The following is a 25,345-nucleotide window of genomic DNA, read 5'->3' on the forward strand; positions in this document are numbered from 1 at the left end:
TTTAGCGCGAAAAAAGAAAGAAATTCAGGTCATGTTCATATGCTTCCTTGTTGGGTTTGATATCTCAAGTTTCTGTTGTCGTTATTCTGTTTTCACCCTCACTCCCCTATCAGCTCCTGAATTTTACTGAGCCCTATGGGGTTTACAACCGTACGTTTGTTATGAAAAGTACATTTTTGTTATCTTTTTATCGTACCAGTACATTTTTCAGGGTGTGCACTGATGTCGATGACTAACAACCGTCAGGGTGCAGTAAAGATGTTGTTATCGCACGATTTAAATGATGTCGGAAAGGCTAGAGGTGACTCACTTTTACAGGGGGAGTGAGTGGGAGACGCAAATGTATCTGTGCTAACCCGAAATCCTTCATCTAGTGAGGACCAGGACAGACAGAAGCACAAGGGGCTGACCACGGGTGCCGGTCCCTTGCAGGGCTGTCAGAAATGACCCGATTCGACAAAATAACATGAACAAGTAATACTACGATGCTACCTCAGTAGTACCACTATGTCACTGAAGGTAAGTCAAGCTAAAAGGCTAGCAAGGTAGCGACGTACTGTGGAGCAGCAAACGTGGATGCATCTCATGCACAAGAGAAAGCCAGTTGTGAATAATAAAGGGCTGCTTTCCATTTAGTTTTCTCCTGGCGCGGCCACCGAGGTTCACGCTAAACGTACCTGTGCTTGCACTCCAGGAAAAGTGCTGTAGAAAAACTTGTGTTACTTTGACAGAAGGAAATTGCAACCTTGGATGAAGGCTCCACACGTTCAGATAATCCCAATTTGCTGTTTTGCCTTCCTGCAAATTACAAATCTGATTGGACAATTTGGGGAGGGTTTAGCAGAGGCTCAAGTATATTTGCAACTATGAGCAGAAATATACTACTACAATAAGTTAGGGATATTGTTATTTACATGAGTGCTTTTTTTGAAAACCTGAGAATTTTAATGAAATATGTAAAAGTTCCCTTTGGTATTACTAATAATGAATGAGAAGAAACACCATTTTCATTAGTTTAATATCTAATACCACAAAAATTTCGACAATTACAAGAATAGCCCCAAATAACAAAAATTGACAATGTCAGTAGCGGGTGTTTCCACCTTTTGCCACAATGACAGCTTGACAGCGATGTCTCATGCTCCTTACTTGCCTCATGATGTTGTTCTGAGGCAATGCGTTCCACTCTTCCACAAGTGCTACATGCAGTTCTGCCAGGTCACGTGGGGGTGGGGTACGATCATTCAGTCTCTGCTTCAGCTGGTCCCAGACGTGCTCTATGGGGTTCAGGTCAGGGGACATTGCTGGCCATAACATATGAGGCACTCCGACTTCCTGAAGTCGAGCTGTGACAATTCTGGCACGATGTGGTGGAGCGTTATCATCCATGAACAGAAAGTTGGGGGTGTGCTGGCAAAATTGGGGGATGATGATGGGTTCTATGATGTCTCTGAGGTAGAACGTGAAGTGACTGAGCCATCCACAATAACCAAATCTGCTTTGCGCTGACTGGTGATGCCTGCCTATGTAAGGCCTACTGTATACAGTGAGCCCATTACGTGGAAAACACAAAATGAGGTGTGTCTATCACCCCAATACAATTGCATCCCTAACCCAAAAATCTCTGTAGTGAAACAAACACCGTATGTATGAAATCCACTGAGTCTCTCAAAATATCCCTAACTTATTGTGAGTAGTGTATCTCCGCGCTTACAGTCAGGGAATGTGCAGTCGAGATTTCCCAAGTATGAAACTGCAAATAAGATCTTTTCTTTTTCTCTTTCTCCTTGAGGGTTGAACGGGTCGTTTCTGTACTTTGTTTCGGAAAATATTTGTAGGTTAAATGATTCTAGTGGTTCCCAAGCACAAACTCAAGACTCTGGCCACATTTACAGATGCCCTTTAATAGAACTAGAACACTGTAACATAATTTATCACAGCAGGCGTTTGGCTGACTGATGTCTTCAAACACATCATCAACTCCATGTATAAGAACTGTTGGTATAGCTATTACCTTTTAGGAAAAATGTTAATCATTTATTAATCAGTAATATTCTATTACATATGTTTATTTATGAAATGTGCTTTATGTGACAAAATAAAGCTTGTGAAAACATATTTTGCGTCACTGGTCTTTGTGAAACAAGATGTGCCTCACACGAATGTAAATTTAGTCACAGGAGAGACTCATGAGCCGACACCTTGACAGAAATGACCGAGTGACTGACGTCATGTCCTCAACCGAATATGTCCATCAAATCTCAAGCTTGTCACATCAAAGCAAAGTGCCAATTATGATACAATTACACATTAACGATGGCGTGTGTGTAAAGCTGACGCGTCAGGCGAAACGACAACACGAGCGGCATAAACGTAACACACGTGATGAGTGTTTTCATGTTATCTCAGCAGAGCAGTGCTCCTTCCACTTACAGAGACAAGCGGCGATTATTGGTCACAATGGAGGCTCCGAATTAATATAAGCAATCACGAGGAAAATAAAAGTTCAGAATGTGTTTGTTCCTGACTGCTCGCCAGCAGAGGAACATCAGTCCCAGCATCCGGTAGATGACGCCGTCACGGCTGGCGTCCTCAGTAATCCACGGGTGGCAGCGTCACCATCTGGGTGAACTCCTCATAATTGACAGTCCCATCTGACTTGACGTTGGCCTCTTTGAACAGCTCGTCCACTGGGTAGAGATGAGAGAGGAAACCACTCAGTTACATGTCACAGATCTCGTCTGAACCTTCAGCGAGTCAGAGGGGAACTGCGGTCAGGCCCAGTTTGGGGATGGATCGATTCACTGCTGTTGTATGGTAATGCTTGATCTTAAATCATCAGTCTTAGCCCTGCATCCTTGGTTCCGCCCTATTCAGTTATCCTCCTGTTTTCCTCTTTCTTGATTTAAGTCGGAGGGTTGGGTGAAGTTTTTTTTAGTCCATAAAACCCAGCAGGAGTTTCACAGGTTGCAGTAACGTCTCAAACAACTGTTGAACGCGCACAAAATACATAATAATGGCCTCAACATGCCAGGCTGTTAGAAAATCTCTCTGATGCCAGGTTTTTGGGCTACAATACACAGTCTACAGCAAGATGTTACATCGCTGTTATATTCATGCAAGCAGGAACTGATTTCCTGTGAAATGATGACTTTGATATCATCCATCATTGCTTTTCTGATTCTTTTTCATCTCATTTAGTCATGGATTGTAATTTCAAGCCCACAAGCGTCTGATGGATCCTCAGGAAACTCTGTGTATTACAGCAGCAGCTAACGGCGTGAGACCGTCCTCACCGCTGTGGCTGCCACAAATAGGAGCGGGATTGTTTTTTAGTTCCAGTCCACGTCTGTCTCTGCTGCAGTGACGCCGCCGTGCTCCCCCGCTGGCGCGCGATGTGCTCAGCAACCACCCTGTGTCTTGAGCCTTTATGTTGAGTCGCAGGACTCTTCAATGTCTTTTACTGGATGGGATGCAGGAGATTTAACTAAAATCTTTCCATGATAATAAGGATTTTTAGTTTAAGTTAAAAAAAAAAGGAAGAAAAATAATAGGGTCTTCGCCAGGGACTGGCTCAGGCCCTAACAACAAGATGGTGGAAGGTGGACTTGCCCAGAGCAGGAAACGGGGTTAACAGCTGGTCGTAGTAGCCTAGAAAAATAGAAGCATCACAAACCCAGAACACTCGCTGCACGTGCACACCATCACGGAGTGAAGAAATGCATCCCTGACGGAATCTGACTGCATCAGGGCTGAATTCAAGGTGGAGATCGTCTGTCATGGGTATCCGTGTCCACTGAGAGTAAGGCCGACTGACATTTATGCTCCATCATACACAAGAAGCCAAACAGACGTATGGAATCTAATGTGAGATGACTCGTTCACACATTTATAGGGAACAGGACATCAGGAAATGCTTGATTTGTCTGAGTTTCCAACAAACAAGCAAAAGGAAGCCTCTGACTTAAGAATCCCAGGAGAATCCCAGACCAAACCACTTACCCAGTCTGTATACTTAGAACAGGTAATTCAACTTCCTCTGGTGCAAACCAGTAGGGACTTGGTTTGCCCAACTTAAAAAAAGAAAAAAATTATTTTGGGCAGTCAGTATTCAACACATAGCTTAGTGGAGAAGAGGATGAACAGGCCTGATGTAAAGGGGAAGTCCCAGCATGCATTTCTCATTCCAAAATAGACACATTCCATAGTGGAGATGTGACTTTAATAACCTGCTTGAACACACACCTTTTCACACAACATATACACAACTGAAGCGTCAGTTTGGTCGACTATTGATCATGGACACAGGCTCACGCAGGATGTACCAAGAGCCGCCCCTCCGATCAGCAGCCACACCGAGGGGCTTTCTTCCACTCGGTGATCACACCCTCCCATTTTGGAAGAATGCATTTGAACTTGAGCTGCTGCCGTGAAACCGTATCCACTAATACGGAGTTGTTTGAGGCGCCACACTGCCAGAGGCAGTTTAATTATGTAAGGCAGCGAAAAGGGCTGAACGTTGTAAGACGAGGACTAATTGTGGCTGAAGGATGTGCTCAATGAACTGTGCTGAATATGGAGCCAAATGATACTAGCATCTGTAGATATTATTAATATAAGCACATTAATCATCACCAAGTCGCCTTGTGAAGTGTAGGCATTTCTCTGTCTGCCTTTTGAGTGTCTGTGCCCTGTGCGCCTTGACTGCTCCATGGATGTGGGCAAAGCCAACGTGATGTCACCAAGCTGTTTGTGGACTCCCACTCATAAGCCTCAAGACAAAAATCAGCCTCCTTCATCGTCCATTCTACCCTCACTGGAACAATAATTTAGGAAATGAACATCGGCTGCATTGAGCTAACTGGAAATTGAGGCCATTTTTTCCTCAGAAGAAGCTCATGAACCACGTGAAGTCATTTTGTCAGAAAATTATGTGTAATTGGATGTTTTTTGTCTAACCACAGGATTCACCCGCTCTTGACTCTGTAACAACAGCTCACTTTTTTCTGCTTGCCCAATAAAAATCACTGGTAAATGTATCAATTAAACCCTCTGTGTGTGTGTGTGTGTGTGTGTGTGTGTTCTACTGATGTCTGCTGAGCAATTCCCTCTTTCGACACCTGCACCAACATTTGATGCCTCCGGTGACGCCCTTGGCATTGAGGAGAAATGACAGGCTAATACAGCTGAAATTACAGTCTCTGCCTCTTGTGAGCAATGTGTGTGTGTGTGTTTGTGTGTATGAGTGTGTGTTTGCGTGGGGGCTTGCGCTTCAGAGGGATTTAGGAACCCTCTGATGTTACATCGGTGGACCTGTAATTTTGATTTCTTTGGGTTTATAACCAACAACGTGTTACAGTCTTAGAGCGTAAACAAGTCGAACCTAAAATCCCAAAACACAGTCACATCCTCACCACTCCCTTTCAACAAAACACTCACTCTGGCATTCAGGAGTAAGATTGTTTATGCTCACATCCATAACGGGAAAGAATATGGGACTCTTATGTATTTTTATGACCTAAGGGATTGCATTAAAAAAAAAAAGTGAACAAGTCCCACCCTGTTTTCCAGCTCTACATTTTTCTTCTGGGACTACACCAGAGAGGCCTTGCATGAGTGACAGCGTATAAAGAATGCTTGTGAATCTTACACCTCTCAGTTCCTTGTCCTCATGACACAAGCGCGTCCTCCAGTTCTCCTGAGTTGCTATTTGCAGTCAGCTCGCTTTTGAAAGTTGGAAGAGAAAAAAAAAAGTGTTGAGAGCAGCCTGAAAGCTGAGTTTTTGCTCACGGGGAATACCGTTACATGTGTTTACCTCATTACAAGTCACACCGGCAAAGTTTAACAGGAACATCTGCTATAGCAACATATATAACACATACGTGACTCAAAATATCAGCTTTAAAAGTCGTGACTTCACGGCCGCGTATTTGAGGCATCTGTCTGAAGAGCAGCAGACGGCACGGCGACGACCAGCAGACATCTGTGCTCTTACTCTGAATTAAAGCACAATGGAAGCCCCCAATCCTGCTCTTTGTTTAGAGGCTCTGCAAGATTCTGCTGTAGTTTAGTTTTTACGCATCATCGTGTCTCGATAGGTCAACACACATTCACATTCTGACAGTCATTCCTCCTTTTATTGAGGGCATTTACCTTCTTTGTCAGTAAGTTTCTCTCCTAACATGGTGAGCTTGGCTCGGAGCTCCGATGCCTGGATGTGTCCTTTCTTCTGCTTGTCTGTCATCCTCAAGGCTTCTAGGATTTCTGTCTTGGGGTCTTCCTGTTGGATCTGCCTGTGCATCATGGTCAGGAACGTAGAGAAGTCCAGCTCGCCCTTCTTCTCTAAACAAAAAAAAAGTCCACTTGAGACTGTCTTCCTGGTTCCTCTCAAACAGCATCAACAGATTTATCAGCACTGTTATTCCCACTTCATTGCTGGGAATCACGTTTTCTAACCTTGTCATGCATTGTGAGACGAACTAGAAAGCTGCATGCGGTGATAATCGGCCCCTGGCGTGTGTCAGGATGGGTCACACTTCCATAAAGTGAGAAAGAGGTGAAACCTGGCCACGTTATTATTCAGGAATGTGCAGACTCATGTGTCCAGAATCTGATTTAGATACTCACTTCCTATGTCCACTAGATGGAGCTACAGAACGCACAGTTACTATATTATGTAGCTGTAAATCACATGAAGACAACACAGTGTGACCACTAGGTGGTGCTCTGTCAATGACTAAAAATTCAGCTGGTAAACGTCTTCGGCCAACGTTTCAACTTTGACCAACATCTGACCAAATTCGCCGGCTTATCATAACGTGATGAAAACCTGGAAGCATCTCAATTATCCATCGCTAAGTCTCCTGTATGCACCGACCCGAAGCTTCCAGAAAGAGGTTGTTGAAGTAGGATTAGTAGAAATGGTCAAAAACATGTCAGCTTGTAGTTGGGGTATGATACGGTACAGTTCACCAGGTCAGGTGAATGTTTCGTTTCGTGAGTTTTTGAGAATCTGATTTATCAGCCTATAGTCTTTATTTCTGAATTTTAAAGTATGAATCGATAAAGACGGAGAATATATGTGCATCCCTGAAGTACGGTTCAAATCCTTGTGTATCAGAGGCAGAATATTCACCTAACAGGTCAAAATGGCATCAGTGCAGCGCTGACTGGTGAGGCCAGGACAGAAAGACAACAAATGCTGCTTAGAAAGGGAGCGCTTGATTTCTTTTTGCCATAGAAGCAGCGTGACTTGGTGTGCTGTACCGATTTTGTGAACTTGAAGGTGCCTGTCGATTTCCCCGTACGTGGGGCTTGTGCCCAGGCAGCGCATGACGGTGATCAGGTCCTTGACATCGATCTTCCCCTTGTGTTTCTTGTCATACAAGGAGAAGCACTCCTTGAACTCTGCAGGGGACATCAGACAAGCACTGACACGCATCACATACAATCTACTCAAGTGACAGTAGTTATCAGACAACAGGTAAAGTTACCAATACGCTGACTTTACCTTCCAGGAAGTCACAAAGCCGAACGGGATCAAAGTCTGATCTCGTTCAGCTTTACTAGTTAATTCTATTGGAGCCTCAATTATAATAGTGGCACTCATATAAAGTAGACAGATGACTCGCAAACACACACAAATCATGGAAAAGATGGAGTCCAACATACGGTGACAACCCTTACCATTGATCTGAACTGGTGTGAAGAATTTTGCCTGCAAGGGGGAAATTTTATGCCAGAGTTTGTCAAGTAAACAAAACCTGCTGCGAGATATTAAATACAATTTTAGAAACAGCCAAATAGAAGCGATTCACCGCTCTTACCATTGTAGTGTGTCTTAGTTTCTTTCCAGGAAGAGGAGAACTTTCCTTAGCTCCTGTCACCTGTACGTCCACCTCTGTTTAAAGTCCACCACCTGTCCGCCTCCACGTAATTGGATACAGGTTGCCGTGGAAACGCAGCTAACAAACCCACAGTGTTGAATCGTGCGTTCCCTTTAACCCCAACACTTCCAACTATCACGTCTCCTCGGGGTCAAATAAGAAACGGCAGGAGGAAAGCAAACCACAGCCAAGGGTCAGTTGGAGTATTTTAATGACTGTAAACACACGTGTATGGACCTCGCCGGTTAGGGACCGTCTAAAAAGTAGCAGGGTTTGAAAGCCACGAACTGACCGAAGGCGGTAGCAAAAAACTAAAAGGCAGTAGCAAAAAAACAAAAAACAAAAACAAAAAAAACAAAAAACTAACACTAACACATCAAATTCAACAACAATGAAGATGTACGTAACATATCATACATAATCCATACAGTAACAAGCCTTCAGTAACATCTGGAACAATTTTAATCTTTTTTTTTTTTTTTTACGTTAAACTATATTCCTGACACACAGCTGGTCAAGCTCATGCAAAAGAGAAAAGTCGGGCATTACACTGGTCTGTTAATCTTCATTCTAGAGTTACTTATCAGAGCCTCTTCTGTTTTTCCTTTTTGCTGCTGATAAAATCAGGCAGTTCAATATTGAGGACAAGGGAGGCTTCAACCACTCATCCAGGTATGCGCAGAAAAGCTCAAAAATCCTCCACCTTTGTTTAAACCCACTCCTAAGAGGGCTTTCAAATGTCCACACTGTCCACGGTGTTGTTAGATGATGAAAAGAACACACTGCACAACTGAAGGGCAGTACCTGTAACAAGGGACCACTTAAAAGACAATTTGTAGTCTCTTTGCTTTTCGAAGTTAAGCGTGAACAGAGAGAAGGTTCCGGTCTCTGAATACCTCAGAGTGTTTCATAAATGTAACAGAGTGGGCTGCATGTGAGAAGCGTGTGTATGAATACAGAAAACACACACACGTTCCCTCTGGAGAAGTGGCGAAAGTCGACAGAGCCTTTAAAATCACGTGGGTGCACAACATTTCTGGCTTCTTCAGTCAAGACATTCATGAATTCCTGGAAAAATAATTCGGAAAACCTGGACAGCCTGGACTCAGAGGTTCCTCTTGATATGTAAAGTGTAGTAGGACCAAGGCTCTGGCACATAAATGAGTCCTGGGTACTTGTTGCGTAGCACCGGGTCGTTCCATAGATAGAAAACCCAGAGTGCCACCAGGAGCACAGTGGCACAAAAAGAGCAGAAGAGAAAAAGTCCGTTGCCGTCTGGGCTGAGACCTTTCTGCTGTTGATAAATCACCATGGCAACCATGGCAAGAAAGGTGAGAAGAAAAAGTTCAGTGATTTGTCCCTCAGTCACCAAGTACCTTGGGCAGCAGAAAAAAGAAAAATATAATGTGAGTGACGCACTGCATTTAATTCATGGCACATGACACTGGAATTATGGGAGACTAACAGAAAGAAAACAGGGTGTTTCATTCCATCAGCATTACGTTCCAAACAGGGCCAGCAGCTTTTACTTTTCCCCTTTTTTTTGTTTTGGTGCCAATCATCAATTATAGTCCTCTTGTCATGAATGTCTTAAGGCATCTGGAGGGAGAGCAGATGACACATCCCATCTTTTTAACATTCCTACAGTAGCTGAACATGCAGCACAGTTGCCGATAACGTTACATTATTTCCCAGCTCGTAAGCATGACAACTTGAATTGGTTCCCTCCCAATTTCCTACAGGTGCCTCCGAGTTGTTGTATATTGCGTCGGGCTTGTGATAGAACACCGCTCACCGCTTCATTGATGTACAATAATGTTCTTTGTAATTATCATTAAAAAATGTTATTCAAGCTTTTACATCGTGGATTAGCAACCTAAAACAAAATGTTTTCAGGAAAATAAACAATTTAAAAAAAAATCAATTTCAGGCCTAGTGTTGATCTGCCATCTGATTAAATTATGAAAAAATTAATGAATAATTAGGGACCATCTTTTATGAGAATTTTTTCAATAATTAAACGGTTAGTAAATTGTCATTATTAAAACAGTAATTATAATTATTAAGAATTGAATATAAAAGTTACATATTTTGGGGGGGGTTAAACTGTTTGATGGATCAATTGTAGCTCACAGGCATGTGAGTCTGCCTCTGGTTAGGTGATCTGTACAGTTAAACGATTTAAACGTCAACAATTTAAAGTAAAACATTTGGTTTGCACATTAAATAAAAAACTGTTACATCCTCCAATAAATGTCACTGACCAACATCCACACAGTTTAGATTCAGTTTCCTTCCTTTTATTCATTAAGGGGCTGCGATGCAGAGCAAAGCAGCGCACCTTTTGCAAGAGCTCATACTTCCTTATTTCTTTAATGTGAATGCTTAAAATCCCCAAATGAGGTCAAACGATTGAGACTCCTTTCACCTGGGACTGAACGTGTTAAAGGGTTAGCATGCGCACTGTCAGGCATCAGTCTGAAAATGTGCTACACAAACTGGGTGCATGCAATCTTTGTTTCCAGTGGTTTTTCTACGGAAATCTAATTGCCATCTTTGTTTTGTATGTTTGCATCCTGTCTCATCATAAATCAGGCTGATACAGGGGCCAAATCTGCCACCAGGTGCACAAAGAAGATTAAAAATTTTAATTTGAAATCATCCCAGGGAGTATTTTTGGATAGCGATGGTATCATCTAAACATTCAGCCTCCAGAAAAGGTTGGTGCATCAACTATGAACTCTAAAAAAAAAATTGGATTTTTAAAGACATAAAAAGGCAACTGACCAATAATAGAGGGCGCTGGGTCCCAGTAGCAGCCACCCAGAGACGGGCATCTTCCTCTGGTCTTTGGCCTCAGTGAAGCATCCGGTGAAATAGATGAAGAGAATGATAAAGAAAGGAATATACCTACAACAGGTTGAGAGACACGGCTCTTAAACTGGCTACTCAGTTACATCCGTGTATTTCTTTGCTAAGTGGAATGATATGCAACATCATTACACATTTATTCTTATTATTGACAGAGTCAGTCCAGTGAGATCAAACCTTCAGGGCAAACTGAAGACAAATAAATAAATAAATACAGCTTCTGTTTGGGGATCATTTAACTTTATATCTGGAAATGGTGAAAGGTAAGCAGTTTTAACTGCTTTACCGTGAAAAATGTGAGTTTTGAAAATTAAAATCAGGAAGAAGAATTCACAGATATTGCACTGCAGAGAGAGTCTAGGAGTATCTACAAATTAGAGAAGATGTAATCATCTGTATGTTAAATGCAGGATAATGGTGCACTTATCTGACTTGGTAACTTCAACTAAAGGTAACTGTAAACCATATTTACTGTAAACTGTGTTAACATGTAACTGCACCTCAAAATAAACCTTCCCCGGTGGACGTGCAACAGGAAATTCTGCATACTTCTGATGTAAAGGATGAAACTGGATAAAATAAAAATCCCCATCATGAAATATCATGGGCATAATGCATTGCTGGGCTAATAACCTGGTGCTTACAGTAATCCTGCTCCCACGTTGCTGATTCACCGCCTGTCAAATGTCACTGGTGACATTTGTCAAACTTCTTCATTTGACCTGTCACCTGAGCTGAAGGTGACTCGCTGCATGCACCACCGCCGTGGTAGTACCCCTGCTGTGCAGATGAACCCTGGTATCCAATAATTAATTGTTATGTTCACTGGAACAGCAAATCACTGCCAACTCCATCCTGCCTCACTGCACATAGTTCCCTTACGTGAATGTACCAAACCTGGATAATCACCACAAACACATACCACATTAAATGTCCCAGCTGCTCGTCGTAGTAATACAGCAGCTCAAAGGAGTCGATCTGGGGAGGAAGACCAGGACGGGTTTAATCAGTGCGGGTGAACAGGTGTCAGTCAGGCTCAATGCCAGGATGGGAACAGCAGAGCTTCTACTGAAGATGCAACAGTGCCACCTACTGTTACTCTTGAGTACTCAAGTGTCTCTGAAAATAAACAATATACATATTCACACCTTCCACATCTGATGTTAAACCTACAGAGCCCTGTGTGTGTGTGTGTGTGTGTGTGTGTGTGTGTGTGTGTGCGTCTGTGTGATATAAAATATGATAATTTAGGGGGAAAAGTTTTGTTTTTTCTCTCTATATACCCTCCAAACTATCAGTCTCTATGGCCGCTCCTGGAAAACCCATTTTGATAAAATGAATTAAACTAAAATTACATGTTCCCAAGTGGAATTCAAATTAACTAATTCCATTCATGTTTTTTTTTTCATTTTATTTTATTTTACCTGCTCTTTATCTTTATTTCAGTTATGGTTCACTTCTACTGGTGCTTCAGAGTTAAGAGGTTGAAGTGTGATTTTTTTTTTTTTTTTTTTGGTGACTTTGACCGATGTCTCAGCACTATGAAATTAAAGTCATGCTCCATTTCCATGCAGCACTCCAGAGAGGGCTCCATGGGGATTCACGGCATCTTGATTAACCGCAATGGAGAGCTCCAATCAGCCGTGGACCACACTTGAATCAACAATGATTAACAGAACAAACAGGCAACACAAATCAGGACATCATCCAGTCGTAAGAGATCTGAGACGTGTAAGTACACACTGTACTCCATTAAGGAGTACGTACACAGTGTGTGAAATCATATAATGGAACGAATACACTAGGGTGAGCCCGTACAATCTGATACTCCTGCTTCTGCATCCAGCATGCAACATGACAACAACAGCGCTGTCACAAGACAGATGCTTTCCTGACAGGAAGTCAATACCTGACAAAAAGATTCATAAATATTCAAATAACATGCTAACATGCAACAGCGATGCAAAGTGTATTCTATTATCCCCGCCAACTGCACTTTACTACTAAAAGACACGAGTGAGGCTCACCTTGCATCATCCTGTGTCATTCTGAGAATAATTCAAGGTCCTGCAAAGGATTCATTGTTCCAAAGCTAAGCATGATAAGTTGTTTCCAGGTTCGAGTGACACGTGATAGATATTCATATGTATTTTGTCAAAAGTAAACACAAGTTCTGGTCTTATTTCTTAAATATAAATAGAAAAGCCCTAAGTACTCAATTAGAACACAGTCCCTTGTTAGTCATCTTCTTTAAAACATTCATACATTGTTGCTTTTGCTCCGCTCCTTACCCACACATGTATTACCAACACTGGAAAGTCCCCATCCCCCCTCTGCCACATCCCGGCTGACTGACTGGATGTAGCAAAGGTGGCATTTCCTTGACAGGTTCATGGCAGCCTGTCACCTCCTCTCTTTATGGGGTTAGCATGTCGAACACCATTCGCCATTCCAACTTCCGTGTTATATTTATGATTGTTTTCAATCATCTATTTGCCTCGTTTTGGCTTGATTTTTTTAAGTTATTTTCTTTTCAGACTTTGGGGTAGATGGTTGGGGTGTCTGGTGTTAAGCGGTGCTCTGTGTTTCTGTTTTATCACATAATATGAGGTGTGTGTGTGTGTGTGTGTGAGGCATCAGAGGGCTTCTCTGTTCTTTGTATTTGTTTTTCATATATAAATGGATTTAAAAATACACAAGGAAAAAAAACTGGGCTTTACTGGTGCACAAACAAAGATGGGGTCTTACCAGGGAGGCCGGTTTGAGGTCTTTGATGATTGGGTTCTCCCTGACTGACAGGTGGAGCTGGTAGCCACTCAGGATGAGCCGGTGGTTGATGGAGTCCCCCACCAGGTGGATGCTCGCTCCCATGACAAATGTGATGATGCAGAGGTAGACCGCAGAGAGAGGCAGCGCCCTGGGACTGCGCTCGATCAGCTAAATATAAAAATGAATATATAACTGCCGTCATCTAGTAAGGGGCTGAGGCAAAACAGATTTCAGCTCCACCATGTGACCCGTGCATCGCCAACAGGCCCACAACACCTGCTGGAATGTCTGTGACACTAAATTACCTGAAACTATAATTAAGTTGAGCCCATCAAAATGGTTGCTGTGAAACGCATCCATCAATATGCTTAGTTGCAGTGAGTTGATGATGTTTTTCAGTCCACGTGACGACAAATTTGAACCGACAGCGGGTGTGTTTGTCTCATGTTCTGGTGGTTACCATGGTCACCCACGGTCTTTTTAAAGGGCTCAGCCTCAGAGCGGAACAGAGAACAGTAGGTTTTCTTCCCTTTAACTTCCCTTTGATTGTATCCTGTTTAGATGAGGACCTGAGAACATTTTTTTCACCTTTTTAAAACATTTTTTTTTTCTCTCAGTGTTTCATGAACAGCTTGATCACTCAGTTCCCACTCACCTTGAGCATGAGGAACGGTGTGATGACATTGTACGCCATGTGGAAATAGTCTCCAGCACTGGGCTTGTTCAGGGGGAACCACTCCAGAGGAAGCAGGATCTACACACCACACCAACAAACTCCAGTTTGTAGGTTTATTCATCAAGACTGCAGTCAATATGGAGCCATTATAACATGCAATTTCCTACCATGACAATAGGTCTGCCAAAGTCTAGTATCCAGTTCTGCAGGGTCAAACAGAACCACAAGTCCGAGTGGAAGTACCGCCTTTTCTTCTGTGGAACATTTTCCTTCAAACCTGGATTGACACTAAACAGAGAAAATAAGTGACTTAAAGTTTTCATACAGGATGATACAATATCAAACCCAGCTACAGAATAAAAGGACTTCTGACATTCTGACTTCTACTAGGACTGGTCATATGTATGCGCAAGGTTGCCATGAAGTCTAAATGAACTGTAAAACGAGGGAGGGGAGAGGAACACCATAAAAATTAATACATGCATGCACCCATTAAGGTTAATGGCTGAATGTTTTTCCATCACAACAATTTTGTGTGAGGTTTTCTCAGTAAATCCCATCAGGATGTTTCCGCGGAGCCACTGTGAATATATCAAATAGAAATGTGAAGCCTTCTGTCAAACCCCAGGTTTATCTGAACCCATCTCCTCCACGACCAGCATTCCAGCCTGCACACAGGCTTCAGCAAATCCGAGTTCAGATGGCTTCAGTCAAATTCATGTGAATTAGACTTGGAAACAGAACATTTCCAACACAGGAAAGGAGACATTAATTAAAGACACTTAACGAAAGTCACAAGATGCTATTTCGCTCACATACACAGCTGCTGGTGTGTTTGGAACCGCGAACTCATCGACGCTCGCGAGGTTCGCTTCAAGTGTAATCCAAGATACCACAAAGTTCCAGGCTTGTGAAGGGGCAGCACGGCCGATATACAACAGGGCAATGCTAGCACGCTGTTTTACAGATACAATTATACTACTTTGAGCAGACGTATTATTATTAAAAATCTATAATTATTTTTAAAAAACAGCTTAAATTGTATATTGACAATAGAACTTCAGAGAACAAACCCATTTTGTGTTGCCGCCTGAGGCGATAAATCTCTACTTCGTCGTTGTCGTACCTTCTGCATTTCCTGCTACTTGCTAGTGTTTCTTGGACTAACTAACTATTACCAGAGAGTCCTGAAGTCAACACGAAAGCCAAGTTAACGGGGTTCAACTTCTGTAAACATCTCTCCGTTTACTTCCTGGTTAGCGCTTCGGCCCCGCCCCCTCCGCTTCAGGAACCAATCAAAATGAAGCAGACATTAAACCAATTTTTTCCCCCTTTATTGATCAGAACGGGGCGTTCCAACCATGCAGGTACAGCAAAAGAAATCAATCCTAATGAGGCCTTGAAATAAATATATATAATATGGATTTGCACGACAACGAATATTCACTTTTTTTTTAACCAAATGTGCTTTTAATTGCTATTTTCAGTTTTTCACTGTACAAGCTTATTCTCGTCTTAAAGTGTTATTTTAATTGTTTTTTTTTCTGCCATCGATGTCCCAGAAAAACTAAAACAATTTTAATCTCGTTAATTTACAGATTTATTAGCGTCTAATACAATTGTTATCACCAGTAGGTTGAAAACTAAATGTAGAAAAGCGTAGGTCCACTAATTTTAGGTAAAATTAAAGCTGTCTGAATTGATCAGATTCCTGAATTCTTTACCATGATAGAAACTGACAAGATACAACGCATGATTTAAACACGGTAACAAAGGATTTAGACACATAATGAAGTTCGGCCTCCTGGTAATGTGATGAATTCACACTATAACACGTCTGGAAGACATAACATGTCATACATGTCCCGCTAAATGGAAACTGAATAAATGGATATAGAACAGTGAAATAAGAGATTTGAGTTTGTGAGGAGCGGTGACAAGTCTCTATGATTTGTAGTAACACCAACTGACCATTAGATGGTGCTTTTTCTTCGCCTCAGGAGGAACTGTTGACAGGAAAACCTTGTTAAAATAATCATGAGCTGCAACCAGTTTCCTACATTGTCCCACATGGAAATGTCCCGATATTTGTATAATTGGAGACTTTATAGCTTAACTGTGTTATTCACAAAGATGACGTCCAACCCCAAACAGACTCACAAGTCTTACAATATTTAGAGGACGTAACCAGAAACCACCGGGTTGAAATACTGACCAAATGAAGATTTCTTTGGCATAAATCAGTCATTCGTAGGACAGTAAAGAGGAAAGTGTGACTAATCCTCATCCTCTTCTTTTTACATAATTCCTCCCACCCATTATCTCCCTTGATGGTTTTATATCTGCCAATTTGAAGGGCAAAACAAGGGATTCCTGCTCTCTCCTGTGAAAATAAACACATTTTAGTCTTTGATAAATTTGGTTGCAATGTACAATCTTCAAATTTATGAGGTAACTTCATTCCTGTTGTATTCATGCTGCCTCATTCAGCTTCCCCATGAACAGCTTGAAGCCCTGCAGCCCATCGTGGACAATTGGGAGATGTATTTCAAAGAAAAGCCCCTTTATTGAAATTGTTTTTATGAACCATGACAGGAAAGAGACGATTCCACAGTCCAATCATTGAACCTGTCAGCCAAAGTAGGAGCAAGGACAACGGAAAAAAGCGGCGTGCAGTTGTGCTCCATAGGGTCCACTGTTTTACATTCTTTGAATCTTCTTATCATTTAGGAATTATTTAATGTATGAAGACATATATTATGATTATTGCATATTATGATTATTATTATCATTATTATTATTGAGGCCCAATCATTGACAGTTAGAGAGCCCTATTGAAATTTAAGGAATTTCTCTCCCTCTCCTCCACAATTAATTGCCTTTATGAAGACCTCAACATGCTCAAAACCTCATGAAACGTCACATAAAAACCATAGGTGGTGAAAATTTATTAGTGTCATTCACTGATGTACACAAATGACTCGACGAACCCCCAAAGAATGAGTCAAAAATATGGGGAGAACTCCTGTTTTACCTACATGTGAGAAAGTCAGTCAGCTCATGTAACATCAAGACCTTTGAAATGCATCGTTGGACTTTGTGTGGTCCTCATGTTTAATTTGCCTTTTGATTTTTTGGCCTTTAATAGAGGTCGTATTTTCACAAACACCTCCTAGAGGCTTAATCCAATTCTTTACTACATTTAAGCAGTCTCTTCTAGACCACAAGGCATTGAAACCTTTGAGTCTTTGCCTCACTGGGCATGGCAGTCATATGACTCCTCGAATGGTTGGATCTGTTTCAAACTTCAGAATTATGAGCAATATCCTGACATGAACGGCACAGTGGTGCAGTGGTCAGCACTGTCGCTTCACAGCGAGAAAGTTATGGTTTGAGTCCCGGCTCCAGCACGGGATCTTTCTGTGTGGAGTCTGCATGTTCTACCTGTTCCTGTGTGGGTTCTCTCTGGTACTCCAGCTTCCTCCCACAGTCCAAAGACATCAACAGGGGACGAGGCTGATTGATACTCTAAATTGACTGTAGGTGTGACTGTGAGTGTGAATGGCTGTCTGTCTCTATGTGTTGGCCCTGAGATGGACTGGAGACCTGTACAGGGTGAACCCTGCCTCTCGCCTGAAGGCTGCTGGGATAGGCTAAGCAGGATAAGCGATAGAAAATGGATGGATGGACGTTGCCATGAAAACATTTACAGGTTAATAGTGACTCTTAGCCATAGTGCCACCTAGAGGTGACAGGAAGTTTCACATTTTGATTTGACCCCCAGACCCAGGCAGTATTCAATACCTTAGGAATGTATGTGCAGCACAAATGTGATGATTCCTACATATTGATGTAAGATGTGTTTATTTCTAAAGTAACTGATGGAAAATAAATGAAGTCTTATGAAACACTTTATTATATTTACATGCGGTAAATAAGCCTTATTCATAAGCTTGGACACCACAGGGAGCTGAACCCAATTCCAGATATTCCTGTTTACCTACATGCAACATAAACCCTACAGTCTAAATATTCAAGTGTTCATTGGCCGAAAAAAAAACATGCAATTGTCCCTCGATCTGGCCACAGATGTGACAGTCTGGTTTTGATGGAGCTGATCAATCTTCCATCACCTCCCTTTGATCTGACTTTGATCTGTGATGTCTGTCAGCTTCTTAGTCTTGTGAAATTTCTTTGTCATGTCTGTGATCTCAGAATTTTTCATTCATCTTTGGTTTCAGATGTTTTTATGATGACATCACAAAAGAACTTTGAGAGGGCAAATAGAAGAACCAGTACCACTCATCACTGAACAGATTTCCAACTTCTTGGTGCCTTACCAAGACTACGACAAAGACAACCCGAGCCTTTGGTTGGAGCTCCACAAAAGCAACAAGAGCTACCCCCAGAGGTAAAAGTTATATACCAAATTCTCAACACCCCTTCAAGTACCAAAGATGGCTCTTCAAGGGAATGACCAGGAGGCTGGGTGGCATGGTGTCGAGCAAGAGCACCAGGATGCAACAATGACCCTTTACATGGCTCTGAGGAATGAAGCCAGGGTCCTGCAGGCTGCATGGACGGCCAGGAAGGCTGAGTGTAGGGCGGAAGAGTGGAGGGCAGCAAAGGCCCTGGAGGCCTATGAGCAGGCCATGAACGAGCAGGATGAGGAGGCTGAGGTCCTGGAGGTCCAGCCACAGGCTGAACAAGGGCACCGGGATGCAACAACGACCCTTAACACGGCTCTGAGGAATGAAGCCAGGGTCCTGCAGGCCGCATGGAAGGCCAGGAAGGCTGAGTGCAGGGCGGAAGAGTGGAGGGCAGCAAAGGCCCTGGAGGCCTATGAGCAGACCATGAAGGAGCAGGCCATGAAGGAGCAGGACGAGGAAGCTGAGGTCCTGGAGGTCCAGCCACAGGCTGAACAAGAGCACTGGGATGCAACAACGACACTTAACATGGCTCTGAGGAATGAAGCCAGGGTTCTGCAGGCCGCATGGAAGGCCAGGAAGGCTGAGTGCAGGGTGGAAGAGTGGAGGGCAGCAAAAGCCCTGGAGGCCTATGAGCAGGCCATGAAGGAGCAGGCCATGAAGGAGCAGGACGAGGAAACTGAGGTCCTGGAGGTCCAGCCACAGGCTGAAGAGGACCACTTTGATGCGGCACCCGCCCTGGAGGAAGATCTGCTGAAGGCTTTGCAGATCGAAGAGGCTGTAGAGGCCCAACAGGAAAAAGAGGAGCCTGGGGCAATGGACCACCAAGATGACCATCTGCTACAGGTTACCCAGATTGAAGAGGCTGCAGAAGCTCAAGGGGAACCACCGCAGCCTGGGGTGACGGAGCACCGAGATGAGGCAAAGGTCCTGAGGGAGGAGCTGCAGGAGAAAGGGAGGCCCTGGAACTGCTGGAGCAGGCCAAGCCACTTCTGGTCAGCCACTGTGGACTACATCAGTTCATTTTCCTTTCTCCTGTGTGTCTGTCCTCAAGCTCAAGATGTAGATGATATGTAGATTGTCCAAGAATGTCATATGAATAAAATCTGACTGATCAATAAAATTAACAATGAGAATGCGTTGCCTTTCTAAGGAACCTGTAGTAGCAGCGTCATTGCTACAATGTGGAAAATATCCATCTTGTGTTATTTATGATGTTAAATCAGTCTCACGACTAATAATGCACACAGGGGGATTCAAAAATGTATTTAGGGATTTAAATATGCGCTGAAAAAAGCCAAACAACTGTGTCAGTTATATAAATTGCATTTTTATCTTGGTCCAATTGAAAACTATATTTTCCGGTTTTCATTCCACATGAGCGACTGATGCAAACAATCAAACGGCGTCAGCGTCTTCTACAATTCTACAATTTCATTTAGCAGACGCTTTTGTCCAAAGCGACATACAACACAAGCAAGAATTCAGACTTAAGGAAAAACCCATAGTCAGCGCAAAAGTGCTTCAGTTGTGATTCGGTCACAGGCATTGCCATCTAGTGGCAGAAGAAGAATCGCCCCCCCCCCTCCTTTTTTTATTTTTCGGACAAACATATAACATCACTCAACACAGTTAGTGCTACATGATCACTAAGTGCTGGGTCTTGGACCCTCTGACTTATTCTATCCCACAGGACAAAGACGAGAAGAGTCAGGTTAAGTGCCTCGGTGTTCTCTGAACAATTGAGTCTTTAATTGTCTCTTAAAAGTAGAAAAACAACGTCAGTCAAGTTAAAAAAATAAAGGCAACTTCAAAATAAAGTGTCCATATAATTTATATGGTCATGATCCTTCGAATCGTCCTTCAAATAGCCAAAACTTAATTCAATATAATCCAGTGGGACTGGGGGACCGCGGCTACACACGTCTGCTCTCACATCCTACCTGAGAGGAGCTCCTTCTTTCCTTGTTGTTTGAAAAATTCGTGTATATTTTATCAATCAAGGTAGCACAGTTCTGGGCCATTCTGGTGGGCCTGGTAATTTTTGGAAAAACAGACTCAAGCTATTAATTGTATTCATGAATTCCTCTGTTGCTTTATGTGTATTTAGATTTAATATGTCCATGTGGGGTGGCAAAGCGGTGCAGTGGTCAGCACTGTCGCCTCACAGCAAGAAGGTTACAGGTTGGAGTCCTGGCTCCATCACAGGATCTTTCTGTGTGGAGTCTGCATGTTCTCCCTGTTCCTATCTGGGTTCTCTCTGGTACTCCAGCTTCCTCCCACAGTCCAAAGACATCAAGAGGGGATGAGGCTGATTGATACTCTAAATTGACCGTAGGTGTGGCTGTGAGTGTGAATGGTTGTCTATGTGTTGGTCCTGTGATGGACCGGTGACATGTCCAGGGTGAACCCCCCCCCCCCCCCCCCCCGACCCTTAACATTAGAAGCAGAAGAAAATGGAGCACCTGGAGATCCCGTGTCCAGCCAGGGTTCGAACCCGGAAACCTTCTTGCTGTGAGGTGACAGTGCTGACCACTGCACCACCGTTCCACCAGGGCTAATACAAGTATGTGAAAACATAATTTCATCAAAAATGTTACACCCAATCCTAGTTATAGTTTTGCAGGTGAAGACCATTCAGAGAAAAATATCTTTGATCATTTTTGTAAATTTTCCTAACACGATTCTAAACTATTCTAAATGTCCAATTCACTACCATTCATTGTGCTACACGAACGAGCAATCAGCCAGTTTCTATCAGCCTCCTCAAGCAGAAGAGAGGATGGAAGGTGTTCTCTGTACTTTCCTGGTTCTGGGGAGGTCAGTAAACAAGATTTATAGTTTCAGGCAATGGACAATCATATAGTAAAAAATACTAAGATACTATTTTCCTTCCTCTTGGAAACTGATGTGTTTGCAGGTGCAGCGTGACATCCAGAGGAGGTGAAAGTTAATCTCCTACCGACCCACTCGGCCCAGGCAGCATCATGGCTCCATCAGGCAGACCAGGTCTCCTCACAGGCAGGTGGCTTGACAGCCTGCAGACTCCCTGTGGACACAGTGGACATGTGACTGAAGGCCCTTTGACCCCCAGACCCACGCAGTATTCAATACCTTAGGAATGTATGTGCAGTACAAATGTGATGATTCCTACATATTGATGTAAGATGTGTTTATTTCTAAAATAACTGATGGAAAATAAATGAAGTCTTATGAAACACTTTATTATATTTACATGCGGTAAATAAGCCTTATTTATAAGCAAAGACACCACAGGGAGCTGAACCCAATTCCAGATATTCCTGTTTACCTACATGCAACATAAACCCTATTGTCTAAGTATTCAAGTGTTCATTGGCCTAAAAAAAACATGCAATCGTCTCTCAATCTGGCCACAGATGTGCCAGTCTGGTTTTGATTGAGTTGATGTATTGTTCCAGAATAATTACTCCAACTACAAAAACTTTTATTGCAGTGTTCTGTCTATAATCTTCGATCACCTCCCTTTGATCTGACTTTGATCTGTGATGTCTTTCAGCTTCTTGTATTTTCCAGTTTTCATTCCACATGAGCACCTGACATCATGTCAGGCCACTTCTTGAGAGCTTTTCTGTCCGCCGTTCCTTCTCCCACATTTAAAAAGTGGTACAGAGACTTGAACACGATTGGCATCCAGGGAATGGCGTTAAACCGGTTTAAATGGTTTTGAAGGCGCTTGCCATCAGGCCCCTACCCTGGGCCTGGCTCCAGGGCTGGGCTCCGGTGCCCCTCCCGGCTGGGTGCACAAATCCCTTGCACTACCTTCCATGAAGTGTCTGCTCAACCGTTCTTTGTCTGGCCCTTCGCCTAGGACCAGTCTGCCTTCGGTCACCCTACCAGGGGCAAAATGCCCTGACAGCACAGCTCCTAGGGTCACTAGGGCACATAAACTCCCCCACCACCCTAAGGTGACGGTTCCAGGGGAAGTTGTGGCCGAAATAAGTTTCCTCCGCAGGGTGGCCGGGCTCTCCCTTAGAGATAGGATAAGAAGCTCAGTCATCCAGGAGGTGCTCAGAGTATAGCTGCTGCTCCTCCACGTTGAGGTGGTTCAGGCATCTGGTGAGGATGCCTCCTGGACACCTCCCTTTGGAGGTCTTCCAGGCATGCCCAACCGGGAGGAGGCCTCCAAGCCAACCCAGGACGCGCTTGAGGGATTATATCTCTCGGCTGGCCCGGGAATGCCTCAGGATTCCCCCGGAAGAGCTGGTGGACATGGCTGGGGAGAGAACAGTCTGGGCTTCCTTGCTGAGGCTGCTGCCTCTGCGACCCAGACCAACCGGTTAAGCAGAGGACGAGAATGAGGACAAGTTGTCATTCTTGTGAATTCTATGTATAATGTATTTTTCTTCTTGCAGGCGTTTTGCAATCCCTTGTGATCCATGCACAGTTGCTGTCTTTCAGTTTTCTTTCATATTCTATAGTGGGGCAGTTTTTATCATATAATTACTGAAATATACTCAAAAATATTTCATATGCTTTGTCAACATAATTTTCTTGATATACTACCTCCCTGTTCTGTGCGAGTAATTCATTCTTGAATGCGTTCACTGTTTCTTCTGACCTCATTCTCCCATATTCTATTTACTTGTCATTTTTCTTTCCTGTAATTATAATCATAGATGATTAAAAACTAATAGGTGATCACTGATGTCATTCATTAGTAAACCACTGATCGTTTTGTCTCCAGTTCCATTCGTGTATATGTTATCAATCAAGAATGCACAGTTCGGTGGAATTCTGGTGGGCCTGGTGAGTTTTGGAAACAGACACAAGCTTTTAATTGTATCCATTAATTTCTCTGTTGCTTTATGTGTATTTAGATTTAATATATCCATGTGGGGGCGGCACAGCGGTGCAGTGGTCAGCACTGTTGCCTCACAGCAAGAAGGTTGCGGGTTGGAGTCTCGGCTTACAGGATCTTTCTGTGTGGAGTCTGCATGTTCTCCCTGTGCCTATGTGGGTTCTCTCCAGGTCCTCCACTTTCTTCTGCTTATAATGTTAAGGGTCGGGGGGGGGGGGGGGGTTTCACCCTGGACAGGTCACCAGTCCATCACAGGACCAACACATAGAGACAGACAACCATTCACACTCACAGTCACACCTACGGTCAATTTAGAGTATCAATCCGCCTCGTCCCCTCTTGATGTCTTTGGACTGTGGGAGGAAGCTGGAGTACCAGAGAGAACCCACACAGGAACAGGTAGAACATGCAGACTCCACACAGAAAGATCCTGTGATGGAGCCAGGACTCCAACCTGGAACCTTCTTGCTGTGAGGTGACAGTGCTGACCACTGCACTTTAAGTCGCTTCTTGATTATGTTGGTTTCTGTCAGAGGGTAAACAAACCCACTCACACTTTTAATCACATCCTTGATTTAGTACTCACTTACGGAATAGAAGCTGACCGCTTCATAGTTCTTCCTCAGAACCCTGTCTTGTCTGATCACTCCTTCATTACATTTGAATTTACTTTAACAAATTATATCCTACCTGGGAAAAAATCCCGCTTCAGTAGATGTCTATCTGACACTGCTGTTTCTAGATTTAAGGAGCTATTCCAGCAGAGCTTGCTGCCACACCTTGCAGTAATATAATGGGCAGTTATGCTGATTTCACCCCCTCGCAGGTAGACTATCTTGTGGACAGCACTGCAGCAGCACTCCTTGGGACACTTGATGCCATAGCTCCCCTGAAGAAGAAGGTTATCAACCAGAAACGAATAGTTCCCTGGTACAGCCCAGAGCTGCGTGCCTTAAAACAGAAGACCAGACAATTGGAAAGGAAGACACATTCCAGCCAGCATGAGGAAGTCCGCCAAGCCTGGAAGGAGAGTTTATTAATATATAAAAAAGAACTCCGTAATGCCAGAAGCACTTATTACTCGTCCCTGATAGAAAAGAATAAGAACAATCCCAGGTTCCTCTTCAGCACCGTGGGCAGGCTCACCAAGAACCATAGTGCTGTTGAGCCATGCATCCCCCCAACTCTCAGCAGTAACGACTTCCTTTCTTTCTTTACTGAAAAGATTGTGAATATTAGAATGAAGATTGCCAGTAATGGAGGACAGACTACAGTCCCTATAGAAGCACCTCCCAGACTTGGTGCATACTTGGACAGCTTCTCCCCCATCAACCTGTCAGAATTAACTTCTGCAGTCGGTTCCTCCAAGTCAGCCACTTGTCTGCTGGATCCCATCCCAACAAGCCTCCTTAAAGATGCCTTCCCTCTAGTCAACACTTCTATATTAAATCAAATTAATCTTTCCTTAGTCACAGGTTATGTGCCACAGGCCTTTAAGGTGGCTGTCTTCAACCCTTTACTTAAAAAATCTTCTCTTGACCCAGATGTATTAGCCAACTATAGGCCAATATCCAACCTCCCCTACATCTCCAAGATCCTTGAGAAGGTTGTCCTGGAGCAGCTACATGAACATCTGCAAAGCAACGAGCTCTTTGAAGCCTTCCAATCTGGATTCAGGGAACACCATAGCACTGAAACAGCACTGGTCAGAGTCTCTAATGATCTTCTTATAGCTTCAGACAGAGGTCTTGTCTCTGTGCTTGTCCTTTTGGACCTCAGTGCTGCATTTGACACCATCGACCAGAGCATCCTGCTACAGAGACTAGACCATGACATTGGGATTAAAGGAACTGCCCTAAAATGGTTTAAGTCCTAC

The 25,345-nt window shown here is 43.3% G+C and overlaps 2 protein-coding genes across 5 annotated transcripts; both read right to left on the reverse strand.

Moving 5' to 3' along the window:
* Window positions 1–1,406: 1,406 nt before the first annotated feature.
* calml4a (calmodulin-like 4a) lies at window positions 1,407–7,927 on the reverse strand. Its single transcript, XM_086226584.1, has 5 exons — window positions 7,827–7,927; window positions 7,687–7,717; window positions 7,267–7,407; window positions 6,154–6,342; window positions 1,407–2,690 (listed from the first exon to the last, which is right to left on the reverse strand). Exons 1-5 carry the CDS (start codon window positions 7,827–7,829, stop codon window positions 2,593–2,595), a joined length of 462 nt encoding a protein of 153 aa, XP_086082710.1. The 5' UTR covers window positions 7,830–7,927; the 3' UTR covers window positions 1,407–2,592.
* Window positions 7,928–8,072: 145 nt separating this feature from the next.
* Window positions 8,073–15,503, reverse strand: LOC147269020 (ceroid-lipofuscinosis neuronal protein 6 homolog). Of its 4 annotated transcripts, none has more exons than XM_086226561.1 (7): window positions 15,381–15,503; window positions 14,370–14,490; window positions 14,182–14,280; window positions 13,506–13,694; window positions 11,680–11,735; window positions 10,674–10,796; window positions 8,073–9,262 (listed from the first exon to the last, which is right to left on the reverse strand). In XM_086226561.1, exons 2-7 carry the CDS (start codon window positions 14,370–14,372, stop codon window positions 8,992–8,994), a joined length of 741 nt encoding a protein of 246 aa, XP_086082687.1. In that variant the 5' UTR covers window positions 14,373–14,490; window positions 15,381–15,503; the 3' UTR covers window positions 8,073–8,991. The 4 variants fall into 4 exon arrangements, with proteins under 4 accessions (XP_086082687.1, XP_086082678.1, XP_086082669.1 ...); XM_086226552.1 differs by having other exon boundaries at window positions 8,074–9,262; window positions 15,329–15,474; XM_086226543.1 differs by having other exon boundaries at window positions 8,077–9,262; window positions 15,276–15,474.
* Window positions 15,504–25,345: the final 9,842 nt, after the last annotated feature.

Source organism: Aulostomus chinensis, chromosome 2 (genome assembly GCF_037954235.1).
Source record: "Aulostomus chinensis isolate RoL2024-O1b breed Wild chromosome 2, RoL_Achi_v1.0, whole genome shotgun sequence".
NCBI lineage: Eukaryota > Metazoa > Chordata > Actinopteri > Syngnathiformes > Aulostomidae > Aulostomus > Aulostomus chinensis.